Here is a 20,023-nt window from a genome sequence, read left to right on the forward strand (position 1 = left end):
TATCTAATTAAAGTTTCCTACAGTGTTTTTACTTGTATAATAAACATAATATTAGGTGTATGCAGTTATTATGCTAAAATTTTTTAAAAATGAGATCTATATATCATAAAGATTTGGGATTAATAAGATTTTGCCATAGTAACATGAGGTATAGCATCTATAACTTTTTTGTATTTTTTTTAATTGAGGTAAATCCACATGATTTAAACTTCCTTATTTAAAGCATCCAGTCGAGTAGTTTTTAGTATATTGACCAGATTGTGAAATCAGCACTATGTAATTTCACAACATTTTCATCACTGTAAAAAAAAAACAACACACACTCTAGCCCCTGGAAACCACAAATCTACTTTCTGTCTCCATGAATTTGCCCATTCTGGACATTCCATTTAAGTGTAAACACTCTGTGTGATGTTTTGTGTCTGGCTTCTTTCACTTAGAATGGTGTTTTCAAGGTTCATTTATATTATATAATATATTAGTATTTCACTTATGGCTGAATAATATTCCACTGAATGGGTATACTACAATTGTGTATCCATCAATTGATGGATATTTAGGAAGTTTCCACTTTTTGACTGTTTTGAATAATGCTATTATGAACATTTCTGGACAAGTTTCTCTGTGGAAATATGTTTTCAATTCTCCTGGGTATGTACCTTGGAGTAAAATTGCTGGGACATATGGTAACTCTGTGTTTAACATTTTGAGGAACTTCCAAACTGTTTTTCAAAGAGCCTGAACTATTGTACTTTGACACCAGAAATTTGTGAGGATTCAAATTTCCCAGCATCCACATTAACATTGATTATTGTCCAAATTTTAAAATTGTAGCCATCCTAATGTGTGTGACGTGAATTCTCATTGTGGTTTTTATTTGCATTTCATATTTAACTAATAATGTGGAACCTTTCTTCGTGTGATTATTGACCACTTGGATAGCTTCTTTACGGAAATGCCTTTTCAAGTCTTTTGCCCATTTTTTAATTTGGTTGTCTATTATGTTATTGAGATGGAAGAGTTTTTTTTAATATGTTCTGGATACTAGAGCATTATCAAATATTTTCTTCTGTGTATTGTGTTTTCACTTTTTAATAGTGCTTTTTAAAGTACAGATTTTAAACTTTGATAAAATCTGATTTCTACTTTTTCTTTGGTACTAGTGCTTCTGGAGTCATGTATCAGAAATAATTGCTTGATCAACAGCCATAAAGTATTATTCCTCCATTTCCTTAAAAGAATTTTACAGTTTTAGTGCTTATATTTAGGTCTTTGATCCATTTTGAATTGATTTTTGCATATGGTATGCAGCAGAAGTCAAGTTTCATTCTTTTGCATGTGGATATTCATTTGTTCCAGCACCATTTGTTTAAGAAACTTTTCCTTCTCTGTTGAATGTCTTGGTGCCCTTGTTGAAGAACAGTTTGCCATAGATGTATGTCTTTTTATGGACTCTAAATTTTTTCCTTTGATTTTACATCTGTCTTTATGCCAGTACCACACATAGTGTCTTAATTTCCGTTTCTTTATAGTAAGTTTTGAAATTATCAAGTGTGAGTACTGCAGGTTTTCTCTTTATCAAGATTGATTTGGTTACTTTGGGTCCCTTGAAATTCCATGTTATTCTAGAGTCAGCTTTATCAAGTTGTGGGGAAAAAAACCCACTGGGATTTTAATAGGGATTTCATTGAAACTGTAGATCAATTTTGGCAGTATTATCACCTTAACATTATGGTTTTCCAATTCATGAACATGGATTGTCTTTATTCATGGAATTCTCCAAGCCAGAATACTTTGGTACTAGTGCTTCTGGAGTCATGTATCAGAAATAATTGCTTGAAGTGAATAGGGGTAGTGAAGTGAATACTGAAAGGGGTAGCCTTTCTCTTTTCCAGGGGTCTTCCCAACCCAGGAATCGAACCCAGGTTTCCCACATTGCAGGCGAATTCTTTACCAGCTGAGCCACAAGGGAAGCCCTAGGTATTCTTTACTTTCCCTCAATGATGTTTTACAGTTTTCAGTGTGTATCGTGTACTACTTTTGTTAAATTTATCCCTGAATATTTTATTCTTTTTTTGATGCTACTGTAAATAGAATGTTTTTCTCAATTTAGTGTCTTGATTGCTCAATGCTGTTGTATAGAATTGTATATAATTGAGATTTGCAAATTGATATGTTATCCTTCATCTTGCTGAATTATTTATTAGCTTTATTTTCAACAGGAGGAGGGGGAGTTTTTTTTTTTTAATTTTATGCATATAATATCATGTGATCTGCAAATCAAAGTAGCTTTATTTCTTCCTTTACAATCTGAATGCCTTTTTTTCCCTTGGCAGTTGTTTTAGGGAGAACCTCGAGTTAAGTATTGCTGTTAACAGATAACCTTTTGTTCCTGAACTTGGAGGGCTGGGAAAGGTTTTAGTGTTAACTATTAAGTACTATGTTAGCAGTAAATTTTTGTAGATGCCCTTGATCAGATTAAGAAAGTTCCCTTCTGTTCCAAGAGAACTGTCCCTAGTGGCTCAGCTGGTTAAGAACCCACCACTGGTTCAGTCCCTGTGTTGAGAAGATCCCCAGGAGAAGCAAATGGCAACCTGTTCCAGTATTCTTGCCTGGAAAATTCCATAGACAGAGGAGCCTGGTGGGCTACAGTCCATGGGGTCCCAAAGAGTCAGACATTACTGAGTGCCCATGAATGCACTCAGTTTGTTGAGTGCTTTTATTGTGAAGGGGTGTTGGATTCAGTCAGATACTTTTATCCGTATACTATGATAATTGTGTGATTTTCATCCATTCTAATGATATAATAAGGTATTGCATTGATTGATTTTTGTAGTTTGAATTAGCCTTGAATTTCTCAAATAAATCTGAGTTGATTATGATGTATAACCCTTTTTCATGCTGCTGGGTTTGGTATTTTGAGGATTATTATGTACATATTTTTCAGGAAAAATGGACTGTAGCTTTCTTATCTTTGATTTTGGTTTTAGAGCAATAATGGCTTCATAAAATGAGTTGGATTGTGTTTTGGGTGTGTTCCTTCATCTTTTTTTTTTTTGGAAGATTGTGAAGTATTCATTCTACTTGTTTGGCAGTATTCACAAGTGAATTCAACTGGTGCTGGACTTTTCCTTGAAGGAAGTTTTATGTCTATTCAGAGTTGCTGTTTCATTATGGTTTCTGATGAAATGTAAGCTACTTTTACTGAGAGTCACATGTATGTAGTGAGTTGCTTCTCTCTTGCTGGTTTCTTTGTTTTTGGATTTTCACAGTTGACAATGATGTGTCTAAGGTGTGGATGTCTTTAGTTTATGCTCTTTGAGTTAAACTCTTTGAGTTTATTGAGCTTTTTTGACGTGTAGTTTGTTTTTCATCAGTTTGGGAAAGTGCTCTTATTTCTGTCCTTTTCTCTCCACTATTCCATGGGACTTTTATGTATGTGTGTATGTGTGTGTGTTGTGTGTGTATACATATGTATATACACTAACATGTTTAATGGTTTCCCAAAGGTCTCTGAAAACTTTGTTTTTATTAATTTATTATTCTGTCTCTCAGATTTTCTGTCTCTCACACTGATAGAAAGTTTGCTGACTTTTTTCTCCTGTCTGCTCAGATCTGCTGTTTATTCTTTATTGTCACTTTTCAGTTGCTATTGTACGTTTTAATCCAGAATATCTCTTTTTAAGATAATTTCTATCCTATTATTGATATTTTCTATTTGGAGATACATAATTTTCATACCTTTTTAAAGCTATGATGTTCTTTGATCGTATTTAAAATAATTGATTTAAAGTCTTTGTCCAGTAACTCCAAACTTTGGCTTTCCTGAAAGACAGTTTCTATTGATTGCTTTTTTCCCCCCTGCCTATGACTATGCTTCCTTAGTTTATTACATGATTCATATTTTTAGTTGAAAACTGGATTTTTGTAGGTAATATTATGTAGTACTCTGGAAATCCGATTCTTCCTCCTTACTAGGTATTTTTGTAGTTGCTGTTTGTTGCACAGGCATACTCAGGGATATTGCCGGTTTGATTACAGGTCATCACAATAAAGTGAATATCACGATAAAGCAAAGCATATGAATTTTTTTGGTTTACCAGTGCACATAAAAGTTATATTTACACTGTACTGTAGTCTGTTAAGTGTATGATAGAATTTGGTTAAAAACCAGTATATGTACCTTAAATAAAAATTACTTTATCCTTCTCCTAGGCATATATTTGGAGAAAATCATAATTTGAAAAGATACATGCACCTCAGTGTTCATGTGTTTTTTTGCTGTTAAATAGCAGCACTATTTACAATAGCCAGGACACAAAAGCAACTCAAATGTGTATCAAAAGAGAAACGGATTAAAAAATAATGTGGTACATATATACAGTGGAATATTACTCAGCCATAAAAGAAAAAATAATGCTGTTTGCAGCAACATGGATGGGCCTACAGGTTGTCATACTAAAGTAAGTTAAGTAAGTAAAGTAAGTCAGATACAGAAATACAAGTATCATGTGATATTGCTTATATGTGGAACCAAAAGAAGGGTACAGATGAATTTATAAAATAGAAGCAGAGTCACAGATGTAGAAAACAAACTTATGGTTACCAGGGGATAAGGGTGGGAGGTATAAATTGGGAGGTTGGGATTGACATATAGATTGACATTGGGATTGACTATAAAATTTCCACAGATAGAGGGCCCTGGCAGGCTGCAGTCCATGGGGTTGCAACGATTTGGACGTGGCTGAGTGTGCACACACAAACACGCATACATGTATAAAATAGATAACTAGTAAGAGCCTGTGCTGTGCTGTGCTCAGTTGCGTCTGACTCTGTGCGATCCTATGGACTGTTGCCCGCTCGGCTCCTCTGTCCATGGGATTCTCCTGGCAAGAATGCTGGAGTGGGTTGCCATGCCCTCCTCCCGACCCAGGGACTGAACCCAGGTCTCCTGCACTGTAGGCAGATTCTTTCCCGCTGAGCCACCAAAGTGAGGTGAAGTGGCTCAGATGTGTCCGACTCTTTGTGACCCCATGGACTTTAGCCTGTCAGGCTCCTCCATCCATGGGATTTTCCAGGCAAGAGTACGGGAGTGGGTTGCCGTTTCCTTCTCCAGGGGATCTTCTCAACCCAGGGATCAAACCCCAGTCTCCTGCATTGCAGGCAGAAGCTTTACCGTCTAAGCCACCAGGGAAGCCAACAGTGAAAGTCGCTCAGTCCTGTCCGACTCTTTGTGACCCCATGGACCATACAGTCCAGGGAGTTCTCCAGGCCAGAATACTGGAGTGGGTAGCTTTTTCACTTCTCCAGTGGATCTTCCCAACTCAGGAATCGAACCAAAGTCTTCTGAATTGCAGGCGGATTCTTTACCAACTGAGCCACCAGGGAAGCCCCAAATAAGAGCCTGCTTCTAATCAATACTCTGTAATGGCCTATAAGAGAAAACAATTTTGAAGAGTGATTATATGTATAAATGATTCACTTTGCTGTACACCTGTAACTAATACAACACTGTAAATCAATTATACTACAATAAAATCTTTTAAAAAAGAGAAGTAAACACTTTATTGCTAAAAAATGCTAGCCATCATTTGAAACTCAGAGTTGCTATAAACCATTGATGATAAAAAATGTAAAATTTGTTAGGTTCAGTAAGCAGAGTATAATAGAATGAGGTATTCCTGTAGCATTTGTTTAGTGACTTTTCTGAACTCACTTTAAATTCTGTATTCTTTGCCATCTGTGGTCACTGAAGTCTCTGCTCTGTTAGATGGTTTAACAGAGATTTCACTAAACACCTGAACCAGTTAGTCTCCTAGTATTTTCTGAGAATCTCTGTGTGCCTGTTAAACATTTAGCCAGACAGTCGACAACTCTGTTGTATCCTTCACTTTCTGCTTTGAAGAGACTCAGTTTCAGCCAGAGGTGAGAACTTTAAGGCATCTCATTCTTACTGAGCACACTCAGTCTTGCCCATGTGCCCTACTCTGCGCGTGCTTGTGGCCTTCTTTTTTCCTAGGAATGTGTTCGAACTTCTCAAAGCTCCCATAGACATGTTCTTCCCAGCTTTTCCTTGTAAAGTTTTTGGTTAGAATGATGTTTACCTCAGATGTTCCCACTGCTTCAGGCATTTACAGAGTTAAGTAGCCTCTAATACAGATTCTTTGGGGGAAAAGGCTTTTTACAGTGGGTGTGCTCTAAATTAGGTCATGTAAAGATAGCTTTGTGAATGGTGCCTTCTAGGGACAGAAGATAGGAAGGTCAAATAATGACAGTTCTCTGGGAAGGAGGCAGGGGAGGCCATCTGCCCCCATCTCCCTTTCTGGTGCCTGCCAGGCTGCTGGTTCTCCTGGAAACAGGGCAGCTTAAAATGCTACAAAGTCACTGTTTTTACCTGCTGTGTTACTTTGCTAGGGCTGTTGTAAAAACCTACTAGATTGGGTGAGTTAAACAATGGAGATGTTTTGTCTTATAGTTTTGAAGGATTGAAGTCCAGTAACTCAGGCTTGGATGATACTTCTGAGGGCAGCAGGGGAAATACTTGTTCTCTCGGGTTGAAGGTGGATATCTCCCTGTGTCTCTTCACATAGTTTCCCTCTTTGTTTGTCTATGTGTCCAAATTTCCATCTTTTATAAAGATACTGGTCCTACTGGATTTGGGCCTACCCTGATGACCTCATTTTAACTTGATTACTTCTATAAAAACCCTATCTCCAAATAAGTTCACTTTCTGGGGAATTGGGGATTAGAGCTTAAATATATGACTTTAGAGAGAAGCATAATTCAGCCCATCACACTGAGATTCAGTTGCTCTTTTTTGAATACTTTTATCATGGGTTGCTGCAAGTCTTTGATTAATTTCTAGAGTTCTGAAAATGTTGATTCTAACAGTATGTGCCACATTGTTATTTTTCGTATCAGGTTTATGAGGGGATGGTTTTGGAATTTCTTACTCTGCCATTTTCACTGATATCACAAATTTTATCGCAGTTTTTGTTTTAAAGCTATAGTTTTTAAATCTGAGTTATAAAACAGTCATATGTAACTACCTTCCCTTTTTATTACTTTCTTTTATCAGTTCATTTCAGTTCAGTCACTCAGTCGTGTCCGACTCTTTGTGACCCCATGAATCACAGCACGCCAGGCCTCCCTGTCCATCACCAACTCCTGGAGTTCACTCAAACTCATGTCCATCCAGTCGGTAATGCCATCCAGCCAACTCATCCTCTGTCGTCCCCTTCTCCTCCTGCCCCCAATCCCTCCCAGCATCAGAGTCTTTTTCAGTGAGTCAGCTCATCTCATGAGGTGGCCAAAGTATTGGAGTTTCAGCTTTAGCATCAGTCCTTCCAATGAACACCCAGGACTGATGTCCTTTAGAATGAACTGGTTGGATCTCCTTGCAGTCCAGGGGACTCTCAAGAGTCTTCTCCAGCACCACAATTCAAAAGCATCAATTCTTCGGTGATCAGCTTTCTTCACAGCCCAACTCTCACATCCATACATGACCACTGGAAACACCATAGCCTTGACTAGACAGACCTTGGTTGGCAAAGTAATGTCTCTGCTTTTTAATATGCTGTCTAAGTTAGTCATAACTTTCCTTCCAAGGAGTAAGCGTCTTTTAATTTCATGGCTGCAGTCACCATCTGCAGTGATTTTAGAGCCCACAAAAATAAAGTCTGACACTCTTTCCACTGTTTCCCCATCTATTTGCCATGAAGTGATGGGACCAGATGCCATGATCGTAGTTTTCTGAATGTTGCGCTTTAACCCAACTTTTTCACTCTCCTCTTTCACTATCATCAAGAGGCTTTTGAGTTCCTCTTCACTTTCTTCCATAAGGGTGGTGTCATCTGCATATCTGAGGTTATTGATATTTCTCCCAGCAATCTTGATTCCAACTTGTGCTTCTTCCAGCCCAGCGTTCCTCATGATGTACTCTGCATATCAGTTAAATAAGCAGGGTGACAATATACAGCCTTGACGTACTCCTTTTCTTATTTGGAACCAGTCTGTTGTTCCATGTCCAGTTCTAACTGTTGCTTCCTGACCTGCATATAGGTTTCTCAAGAGGCAGGTCAGGTGGTCTGGGATTCCCACCTCTTTTAGAATGTTCCACAGTTTATTGTGATCCACACAGTCAAAGGCTTTGGCATAGTCAATGAAGCAGAAATAGATGTTTTTCTGGAACTCTCTTGCTTTTTCCATGATCCAGCGGATGTTGGCAATTTGATCTCTGGATCCTCTGCCTTTTTTAAAACCTACTTGAACATCTGGAAGTTCATGGTTCACGTATTGCTGAAGCCTGGCTTGGAGAATTTTGAGCATGACTTTACTAGCATGTGAGATGAGTGCAATTGTGCAGTAGTTTGAGCATTCTTAAGAAAAAACAATTGAGTCTTGGTATGGTGGGCTAAATTACGCTTCTCTGTGAAGTCATATGTTTAAGTCCTAATCCCCAGTTTCCCAGAAAATGAATTTATTTGGAGACAAAATTTTTATAGAAGTAATCAGTTAAAATGAAATCATCAGGGTAAGCCCAAATCCCACACAAATAGTGTCCTTACAAAAGGGCCAGTAACTTGTGCTGAGGAGTGACACTTTAATACTAGAAGCATTTATTAAAAGTAGAAAGAAGAGACATTTAAACTGAGGTAAGTAGAAAATAAGAGGAAAAATTTAGACCAGAGAAGAAGTGGAATGGAACTAAAAGCTGCCTTGTATCATAACAGAATAACTCATGTATAAAAATATTATGAATAAATTAAGATATGGTGAAATTTAAATATCATAGCTTAATATTCTGAATAATTTTATATAATAAGCTTGTAATGAATAACTATCAAAATGTAAGCTTCTAAAAGAGACTTGATTAAAGTACTTAGTAAACTAATAATTAAATTTTCCTGATTGGTAATAAAAAGTTTGTTTTGCTGTTACCTTCCCTGCCAGAAGTAAGTACCAGACTATACAGTTTCTAGGGACAAAAACACTTCACGTATTCTTTTAGGGAACATTAATAGGAAAAAAATCTGCCTAATTCCTTTTTTGTGTCTATTATAATCTTAGATGCCTAAGTTAATAATGCTAATAACAATAATGCTAAATACTAAATCACAAATTTTGTACAAATTCGAAAAAGACAAAGGATAATATAAGAAAATTATGCACATTACATTTATGAATATAGGTGCAAGTGTCCCAGGAAAACATACTACCAAGAATAGAGGGGAACTTCCTTAACCTAAGCAAGGGTAGCTGTCTAAACGCCGCATTCAGTACACACGATGCTGTATGGTTAAAGTTTAGAGAGAGTCTCTGTACAAAGTCAAGGAGAATTTTAATTCTCATAAACAATTTTTATCTTACTGGATCACAGAAATCTTAGTATATGTTTGATCAGTGAAGTATTGCTATGAAATTACTGAGGCGTTGCTTTCCTAAAGTCTTCCTTATGAGTAAATTCAAAATAACTGAATCTTTACTGTGTTCCTTTTGTATCTCCTAGACAATACTATTTTTGCTTGTTTAATGAATAGTATTGTTTAAATTTTACAGCAAATTGAGAAAATGCTTAGTAATTAAAATCAATGAAAGCACATATTTGTCAATTTTTAAATCACATTACAATTCTAAAATTCAGTAAGTTGTGTTACATCACTGTGGATAATGTATCATTCCTATAATCTAAACAAATTTATCATGTCAAGTTTCTTTCAGATTTGGTATCTTGGCAAAATAAGTTAAGTTGTGATATATAATTATCTTAATACTTTGTAATTAAAATAATTTTCTGAGAGTATAATAAGTATACATGAACTCTGAATAAAAATGCCAATTATTTATGCTAAGATTAAGATATACCCATACACACAAATAAAATATGTGTATATTTTTGAAAGCTAGTTACTGGAATGCAGTTAAATTTAATTCTTACCAAGCAATAGCAATAATCCAAAGAAACCTTCTGAACACAAGTTGCCCAGACTACAAAAATGTAAGCCATTATAGAACATGAATGAACATAAAATATTACTGGGACATTTAATTGTATTATTTAATTGTATTTTATTGTATTTTCAGTGAAAGTATATGTTATGCTCCATCAAAAGAGTCCACATGTGTTATGTGTAACCCAGCGGCTACGAAATTCTGAACTGATAGACCCATCATTCCAGTGGCATGGGCCTAAAGGAAAAATCATTTCAGGTGGGACTCTGTTTCAGTTGTCATAATTAAAAATGATATGTATGAAATGCACTCAGAACAAAAACAATATTTTTATCTCATATACATTTATCTAGTAGCTCACTTCTTTTTCTTGTGATTTGTTCTTGGAGTTAGAATCTAAAAATGTAGATGGTGTGACCATTTTTCATAGATCTTAATTTGAGATAGAGACATAATAAATGATTAAACTGGAGAATTCTCTAAGCATTCATGTTTCAAAAAATGTTCCTTTTATTATAAACTTCATAAAATCATTTTGGTTACCTGTTATACTTTTGTTAACAAAGTATGTATGAAGAAACAATGATTCTTGCTTTTGTTAAAAGTACAAATGAGTACTTTGAGCTCTATATTTAAAACTCTGGTCTTTGCTTTATATAGCCCCAAATAGGGACAAATTGAGACTTTATTAGTAGTTATGATTTTATATTTCTTATCTTCTATTTCATTCTGACCAAAATCCTGATCAAACAATATGGATTATGTTTGAATTTAACTTAAATTAACTTGATTCTAAAATAGCTCAAGGTTTAAAGAGCTACTCCACTCTCTAGGTTACATAGTATTTCAAAGTGAATTATTCAGCTCTTAGTTAGTGACTACTTGGTGGGTGCCATTGTGCTAATAAGCTTTGTGGGAGATGCAAAGAGCAGACTTAATCTCTGCCTGACTGTAGTACTAGAATACAGGAAGGAATCTGCTTAGGTAACAGAAATTCTGAGAAGTTGAGCAGTTGATATAAAACAATGAGATGGGCCAAGTGTAAAGGCATCCAATACTGAAAATATAATCAGATTTTACTTTTATTGCTCTCTGAAAGCACATAATATAATAAAAAGATATATATTATGTATATTTTATATTTTATATTAAAACTCTGTGAGTTCAAAAAAGAGGCATTTGACTTACTGATTTGTGATTTGTTACCCCTTTGACTTGGAAATTGAGATGTGAAAGTTGTTCTTCTCTAAGAAGCCAGGAGAGGTCTTGCAGTTTGTATTGCAATGTATAGAATGTAAGTGAATTTGTAATCCTTTAACTGGAAGTGATATTTTATTTTGGGCTTCCCTGGTGGCTCAGAGGTTAAAGCGTCTGCCTCCAATGCGGGAGACCCGGGTTCGATTCCTGGGTCGGGAAGATCCCCTGGAGAAGGAGATGGTAACCACTCCAGTGTTCTTGCCTGGAGAATCCCATGGACAGAGAAGCCTGGTAGGCTACAGTCCACGGGGTCACAAAGAGTCGGACACGACTGAGCGACGGAACGGAACGGATATTTTATTTTACTCACTTTCGTAATGGAAAATAGATGTAAAAAATGTAGCTGTTTCCAGGTAAGGATAAAATCATATTGATGCAATGGTTTTATATTTATAAAAACTATTCGCAGGAAATTCTAGAATTCTGACAGCATGATTACAGTTTGTTTTTCAGTGCAGTGTCATATCACAGTTTGCTGTCTGCTGGCTTTAAAACTCAGCCCTATCACTGTCATTGTTGAAAGACCTAGAAAATGTCTGCTTTTCTTAAAGCCTGAAAAATAGAGCTTTTTGGACCGTAGGTTAAACTACACTGTACTTGTTATATTTTTATGGATATTCCAAAGAGAGTTCTTCTCCAGTTGACCCAAAGAAACTTGCAATGTAATTATGTACTTGAGTATTCCTTTGGAGAGAAATACCCAGACTGTTCAGATGGTTGTGAAGTGTAGGGACCAAGTCTTAGATTTGGTCAGCTCTCTTTCTCGCCCCTGCCCACTCCCACACCTCCCCTGGTCTCTGTCTCTCTTCCCAAATTTTTGGTTTAGAAAAGTAATACATTTATTACAAGGAGACCTGTATCTCTTACTTCAGTCCTAATACTGTTCTGATGAATTAACTCTTTTTGGTGTGTGGACTTTCCCACTTTTCTAAATGGTCACACAAATCTATGGAAGCACATACACACACGTATGTTGAGCTCTACCCTGTAATTGCATCCTTATTATGTTTTTTAAAAATGAGATTGTAGATGACATCTTACTCTACTTTCATATTTTTATTATGAAGCATCTGATATATACAAATCTGGATAAGATGTATGTATATGTTTGTGTATAAATTATGAAGCATAATAAAACCAACATCTTACAATAGAAGCCAAGGTATACCATTCTCAAGACTGTTGAACCTTCTAATGTTTGAAAATCCCATTCTTCAGTCTCCAACCCCTGTCAGGTAAATGCTGTCCTAAACTTTTACATTATTCCTTAACTTTTTTTTATGCATTTACTACATGTATGAATACACACACAAATACATACATCTATTGCGTGTGTATCCATACATGTCGTGAATGTGTGCATACACAAATATATGGATATATTCTGCAAATGTATTTTTATTTTAGTGTTTTTATTTTCAGTTTTATAAAAATAATCAACAGGTATACTTTCACCATGTAGCAGATACTGTTATAAGCAATTTACATATACTAGTCATTTAAATTTCGCAATAGCTCTTTGCAGTAAGTACAGCCATTTTCACCCTTCTATATGTGGAAGATGAAGGCACTGAGAGAGCAGGGTACTTTTCTTGAAGGCATGTGCCTTTGAAGTCTGGCTTTAGAGTTCACAGATAGTAATCTAACAAAGGTAGGACTAGGATTTCCCCCCTCACCATTTTGTCACTTTTTGTAGTTTGTATCTTTCAAGGAATTTTGTCCATCTTAGATTTTTTTCAACTTGTTAAATTAATGTGCATCGTCTATGACATTTTCTTGTTATCTTTTTATATATTCAGGATCTCTATGATATGCCCTTATTCACTCCAGACATTGATTGTGTCTCTTTTCCTTCATTTTGGTCGTTCTGGCTGCAGGTTTAACAGTTTTATCAATCACTTCAAGGGACCAGCTTTTGACTTAATTTTTCTCTGGTATTTTTCTGTTTTCAGTTTCATTGATTTCTGATTATATCTTAAATTGGCTTATCTTTTTCTTTTGATGGTTGTAGAATTCTGGACTGGCAGTTTTTTTCCAGCCTTCCAAAGATGGCATTCTGTATTCTTTTCGCGTTCGTGGTTTCTTATGAAAAGGCTGGTATAAACTTGTTCTTGTCTCTCTGTATGCACCGTGCCATTTTTTTCTGATTAATTTCAGGGTTTTCTCTTTTCACTTCAGTGATTTAAACACTAAATGAATTTTTTTTGTTGTTGTTATTTGTATTATTCTGCTTTGTGTTCTGTAAGCTTCTTGAATCTGTTTTTTGGTTTGTCATTAATTTTTAAATACTCAGTCATTTTATTTTCCAGTGTTTCTTCTGCTCATTCCTGTTTGTCTTCTCTTTCTGAGGTTTCTGTCACCCTTATGAACACTGCTTGAAATTGTTTTGTAACTCTTGGATTCATTCTTATTGTGGGTATTTTTCTCTTTGTGATTCTGGCTAGGTAAATTTCTTTTCTCCTAACTTCAAGTCATTGTTTCTTTCCTTAGCCATATCAAGCCTCTTTATGAGCCCATTGAAGGAAAACTTCATCTGTGTTACTTTTTTTTTAATAGTTTTTGTTTGTTTTGGTTTTAGTTCCAACATTTCCATTTGATTATTTCATAGAGTTTCAATCTCTACTGAAATCTCCTATCTGATCTTGCGTGCTTTCTATATTTTCCATTAAATTATTTAATGCGTCTTTCATAGTTATTTTAAGTAAACTGTCTGATACGTCTGACATCTGTGTCATAGCTTGGTGTTTTGGAAATGTGTCATTTCTTAACCTGTCTGCATGCTTCTTAATTTTTGTTAAAGTTTGACATTTTGAATAAGATAGTTAACACTGAGATAAGTATTGTTATATTTGAGATGAATACTTTAAAAAATAGTATTAAACCTTACTATTAGGAGTTTTTATTAGTCAAGAATTGTCTGACTTTGATATTGGCTACTGCCATGGTTACTAAAATTTTTTTTATCTCTAGTATCTCATCTTTGGCTTTGATTTCTCTTTTTTTATTTCCTCAGAGAGAATCTCTTTGATATAACTCTCTTAGCTTGATTTCACTGTGTTGCTAGGCTCTTATTAGTGATGGGCAGTTGGGAGAGAGGGGATCTCTAGTGTTGTGATTAAGCCTTAGACAGGTGTGGTATCCCTGATCTTGTGGGTATGGCTTTCAGAAGTGCTTCATCCTATCCTCCATCCAGCTTTAGTGTTGGCCTGGTACTTCTTGCTGACTCTGCCTCAAGGATGATTTTTTTTTTTCCTTCCTGTTTCCTTCCCTAATGGCAACATGTTTCCTCAGTGCTCTTGATAATGACTTTTGTTTCTTCTCCCATAGTAGGTTAAAACATTGCTCCTTACCTGGAAGTAGGGGAAATGGATGTGGGTAGAGTTTTGACAGGGCTGCTGGACCCCCTCCAGCCAGCACCCTGTGAGACTCTTGCTCAGGGTTCCCTTGATTTTCCTTTTGAACACCCAGAGATTTTCATGAAGGTAAAAGCCTGTAAAAGGGTGCAACTTCCTCTACCCACCCCCATCTCTGAATCTTAGAGGTTTCACACGCACACACTGGTGAGCACTTGGCTTTTAGCGACTCACTGAAGCCTTTCAGCCAGTTTTGAAGCAAATGCTTGGGTTCAGGTTCTCCTGTAGGCACTGTACATTCCTGGATTTCAGGTGATTGGTGGCCCCACCTGCCTGAGGGGTTTGACAGGTTCAAGAGAGTTCATTGGTTAACACTTTGTCTGTCTTTTCCCTTATTGTTATATGATGTTGATGCTCTTATATTCACTCTGCGTATCTGAGCAGAAAGGAAAAGTATAAACCTGTTTTTTGAAAGAGTAAGCTAAAATGAAATTGTGCTTAAATTCTGCCATGTAATTTTAGAGAGCTCTGAGGTATGGGTTTCTAGAAATTGAATCCAACTCTAAATTTTTAGATGATCAAGATACATTCTAGGGAGAGAAGTACAGAGTTTAGTTCAATTATTTATTGACTGTCTGTTGTTACATGAGTTCTTATAGTGATATGTTATTGCGTTTTCACTTGGCATCCCATTTAAACTTAGTTATTTAAAAGTCAGTTTGGTAAGTGGTATTTGTTAAGTGGATTCTTCTCCTGGCTGTGAAATCCTCTGGGCATTTCTTCAAAGTGTGCTACTTTTAAATGTTTTAAAATAATAATGTAGCCGGAGAATATTTTCTTACAAATTGTATGATACTAGATTTTCTGGTTGTCATTATATTTAATGTTGTAGTAGGCACTCATATATATTAATACTCTTTTTAATTGATGCTTCTGTTTGGGTAAATTTCTATTTCAAATTAACGCCAGGGAAGACATAGCCTCATTGCTAACAGTTATTCTAAAATTTCTTTACAACTTGTGGGCACCTTTTATCGTAAGATATGATATATCAGTCTTTGCTGAAATATAATACACCAGGCACTTGAAAACCTTTTATCTGTCCCAAAAACGAGACAACATGTTACGATAAATACATACACTTTCATTAAAAGATATTAATGAAGAAATAGGCAATACAATAGAAATGCATTCTAAATTTATGTCACATTTTCCAGCTTCATCCAGGATATAGAAATGGGAGTTCTCAAGGCATCATGCTCTATGTAGAGCACTTGAGGGCAGGTGTATCCATCTATTCATTTCTCCTTCAGTATCTGAAACAAGGCTTTGCATGTCTAGAAACCCAACAAATTGTTAGTGAAAAAATTAATGATGAAAATTGCATAATAATAACACTAATTTTTTGTCTTATTTGAAGTAATTGCTTCAAAATAAATTCAATTTGACAGTTATGGGCAATAAATTATTTTCTTAAAATAGAAAATGAGCAATTATTTACTGAGATAATATTTTTAATTCTTATGAATGGTTTATTAAATTATTAAGTAAGTGAATTTTAATGTCTAATAATTTTTCTATTGCAGAACCATGGTTATGAACTTTCAGAATAACAGCCTGTAATTGCTTAATGACATAGCTTTTTCAAGTACTTTAGTATTCCTTGTATTTATTATACAAAAACAATTCTATGAGATATATTATCATATTTTATGATTCTTTGTTGTACAGATGAAGGAACTAGACTTCAAAAAGATTAAGTGATTATCCCTTAGTTACAGTTTGTGAGAAAGGTACACCTCAAATCCAAGTCTTAATTAATCCTTTTAAATCAGGCTTCTTTAACATGACTTTCTCCCATTTGCTACTTTAAGTAATGTTGAAGTTGCAAGGGATCTTACATCCAGCTCTGACTTGTAGCACAGCAGTTCTGATTGTGTGACTCTGGACATGAAGTTATCCAACCTATGTTTTCTTTCTTGTGCAACCCTTAGAGTCGTAATACAGCTTTTGCCTAGTACCTATGTAATGACAACCAATCCCTAGTTGTCAGTGATTATATTGAGTTAGTCTTTGTTTTGGATACAGTGTTTCATCCCTTTAATATATAGTTTGTATGCTTACTGAGAACATAACTCATCTATAAAATATTTATATGCATATGTATAGATATAGTTACTTGACAGTATATATAAATATATACTATTTTATATGTTTATGGACATTGATCATGCCATCTCAATGCAGCAGGCAGATTAGAGCACATCATGTATGTGTGACTTTTAGCCTCTTACCATTTACATACTTCATGAACTCTGATTAGTGAAATTCTGATGGTCAGAAGTACATCTTGGCACCTACTGTCAAGAAACACCAGACACAATGACTGTTCCCTCGAATTCTTTAAAGTATAGCAGGTAAATCTGGATGGCTTTTCTCTGTTTAGAAAATAGCTCGTTACTTTATCTCAGTCTCATGTTATTTAAGCCATTGATCACTGTATCTTCTTGTTTTATTAGAAAACAGCACTGCACAAATCACCTCCACAGGAAGCCTTGTATTCCAGAACTTTGAGGAAAGCATGAGTGGTGTTTACACATGTTTTCTGGAGTATAAACCTACTGTGGAAGAAGTCATTAAAAATCTCCAACTGAAATATGTTGTATATGGTAAGAAGAGGTTTTAGTTCTAGTTTAACATTTCTTAATGTTTTCAAATATTTACATATTTTAACAAGTTTGTTTTAAAGGGTTTTTGTTATTTTTTAGTCCTAAAGAAAAATTTATGCCTGCTTGTATTTTGCAAAGTGTTTTGTAAGGAGTTAGTGGTAAGGGAAGATCTTTTTTCTTCAGGATAATGTTGACTTTTACAGATTAATTTAAGACAGTGAATAAAAACAGGATAGTAGAGAAGTCATGTTTTCAGAGTATGAGGGTGATACAGTAGCCTGTTCTGCTTTTAAATTCTGAGTATCATTTTTGGTGGTTCACTGCCATCCTCCTGAACAAGAACATGAGTTGTCACTGTGTGTAAAACCCTTTTGTGAAAACAGCTGGATCTGTTGATATCTGAGACCGAACAGCTGAGTTAGTAATGGAGTGGCCAGGGGAACAGCCTGAATGGTGGTTCCCTCTCATTGGTGGGACCTACATATGGAGACAGTCATGGTCCTCAAGGATGCCCTGGTCTCACCTTCAGAGTTTCTAAACCTGTTACCGTATAGTAGCAGGTTTTATACGTACAATTAAGTGAAGATCTTGAGACAAGAAACCATCCTTAATTACTTGGACTGGCCCTGGGCAGTCACAAGAGTCCTTAAAGAGGAATGCAAGAACGCCAAAGGCAGAAAAAAGAAAATATGATGAAATGAGAGGCTGGAGAGAGGGGCTGCAAGCTAAGGAGGCAGCAGATCTCTAGATCCTAGAGGTGGCAGAGAAATGGGAACCCCCTGGAGCTTCCAAATTGAAATGTACCTTGATTTCAGTCTTGTAAGACTCACCTTGAACTTCTGATCTCTGAAACTGTAAGATAATATTTTTGTGTTATTTTAAGTGACTATTATGTAGCTTAAGAAGTTAATATACCGTTGGAATAAGTAGGAAACTAATGTAACATTGTTTTCACAGCTGGGATACAGAACAAATGGCTGAATTATTAATAGCTTCTTGATCATTTTTTGGTCACTATAAAACACTATCCCATATAGCCAAAGAAAGACATAATTTTCATGACAAATTATATAAACTTTGTTAGTCAGATAATTTGTTTAAACTTTATAATCAGTCACACTTCATTTTTGTTAGAGTTTTTTTCTGTAATATATGATGTAGATTTGATATAGCTCCAGTTGAGCTATTTCAAATCCTAAAAGATGATGCTGTTAAAGTGCTGTACTCAATATGCCAGAAAGTTTGGAAAGCTCAGCAGTGGCCACAGGACTGGAAAAGGTCAGTTTTCATTCCAGTCCCAAAGAAGGGCAATGCCAAAGAATGTTCAAACTGTTGCATAAATCCACTCATATCACACGCTTGCAAAGTAATGCTCAAAATTCTCAAAGCCAGGCTTCAACAGTACGTGAACCGTGAACTTCCAGATGTTCAAGCTGGATTTAAAAAAGCAGAGGAACCAGAGATTAAATTGCTAACATTCATTGATTCATAGAAAAAGCAAGAGAGTTCCAGAAAAGCATCTATTTCTGCTTTATTGATTACGCCAAAGCCCTTATTTCTGCTTTATTGATTATGCCAAAGCCTTTGACTGTGTAGATCACAGCAAACTGTGGAAAATTCTTCAAGATTTGGGAATACCAGACCATCTGACCTGCCTCCTGAGAAATCTGTATGCAGATCAAGAAGCAACAGTTGGAACCAGACATGGAACAACAGACTGGTTCCAAATCGGGAAAGGAATTCGTCAAGGCTGTATATTGTCATCCTGCTTATTTAACTTATATGCAGAGTACATCATGTGAAACCCTGGGCTGGAAGAATCATAAGCTGGAATCAAGATTGCCAGTAGAAATATCAATAACCTCAGATATGCAGATGACACCACCCTTATGGCAGAAAGTGAAGAACTGAAGAGCCTCTTGATGAAAGTGAAAGAGGAGAGTGAAAAAGTTGGCTTGAAATTCAACATTCAGAAAACTAAGATCATGGCATCTGGTCCCATCACTTCATGGCAAGTAGATGGGGAAACAGTGGAAACAGTGACCGACTTTATTTTCTTGGGCTCCAAAATCACTGCAGATGATGACTGCAGCCATGAAATCAAAAGATGCTTGCACCTTGGAAGAAAAGTTTTGACTAACCTAGACAGCATATTAAAAAGCAGTGACATTACTTTGCCAACAAAGGTCCATCTAGTCAAAGCTATGGTTTTTCCAGTGGTCATGTATGGATGTGAGAGTTAGACCACAAGGAAAGCTAAGCACCAAAGAACTGATGCTTTTGAACTATGGTGTTGGAGAAGACTCTTGAGAGTCCCTTGGACTGTAAGGAGATCAAACCTGTCGATCCTGAAGGAAATCAGTCCCGAATATTCATTGGAAGGACTGATGCTGAAGCTGAAGTTCCAATACTTTGGCCACCTGATGCAAAGAACTCACTCACTGGAAAAGACCCTGATGCTGGGAAAGATTGAAGTCAGGAGAAGGGGATGACAGAGGATGAGATGGTTGGATGGCATCACTGACTTTATGGACGTGAGTTTGAATGAGCTCTGGGAGTTGTTGATGGACAGGGCAGCCCAGCGTGCTACTGTCCATGGGGTCGGAAAGAGTCGGACACGACTGAGTGACTGACCTGAACTGGTGATATAGATACGTTAGTTTATGTAGTTTATATAGTTTGTAGCAACTATACTTTGGAATCTCTCATAAGGGTATATTCACATAAGCTAAGAAATGTAACAGTGCTTAAAATGAATGCTGATTTATAGTAAGAAAAATGATAGCTAATATT

At 36.0% G+C, this 20,023-nt stretch overlaps 1 protein-coding gene across 1 annotated transcript in view; it reads left to right on the forward strand.

Moving 5' to 3' along the window:
* The window catches only part of ZPBP (zona pellucida binding protein), a 140,521-nt gene that overhangs the window by 4,275 nt on the left and 116,223 nt on the right, over positions 1 to 20,023 (forward strand). Inside the window, exons 3-4 of the mRNA XM_055420215.2 lie at positions 10,084 to 10,209; positions 17,081 to 17,230. Coding sequence (XP_055276190.1) covers positions 10,084 to 10,209; positions 17,081 to 17,230 — 276 coding nt within the window. The remainder of the gene's footprint in view (positions 1 to 10,083; positions 10,210 to 17,080; positions 17,231 to 20,023) is intronic.

Source organism: Moschus berezovskii, chromosome 3, assembly GCF_049115385.1.
Source record: "Moschus berezovskii isolate FMDL1 chromosome 3, NW_MosBer_1.0, whole genome shotgun sequence".
NCBI classification, from domain to species: Eukaryota; Metazoa; Chordata; class Mammalia; order Artiodactyla; family Moschidae; genus Moschus; species Moschus berezovskii.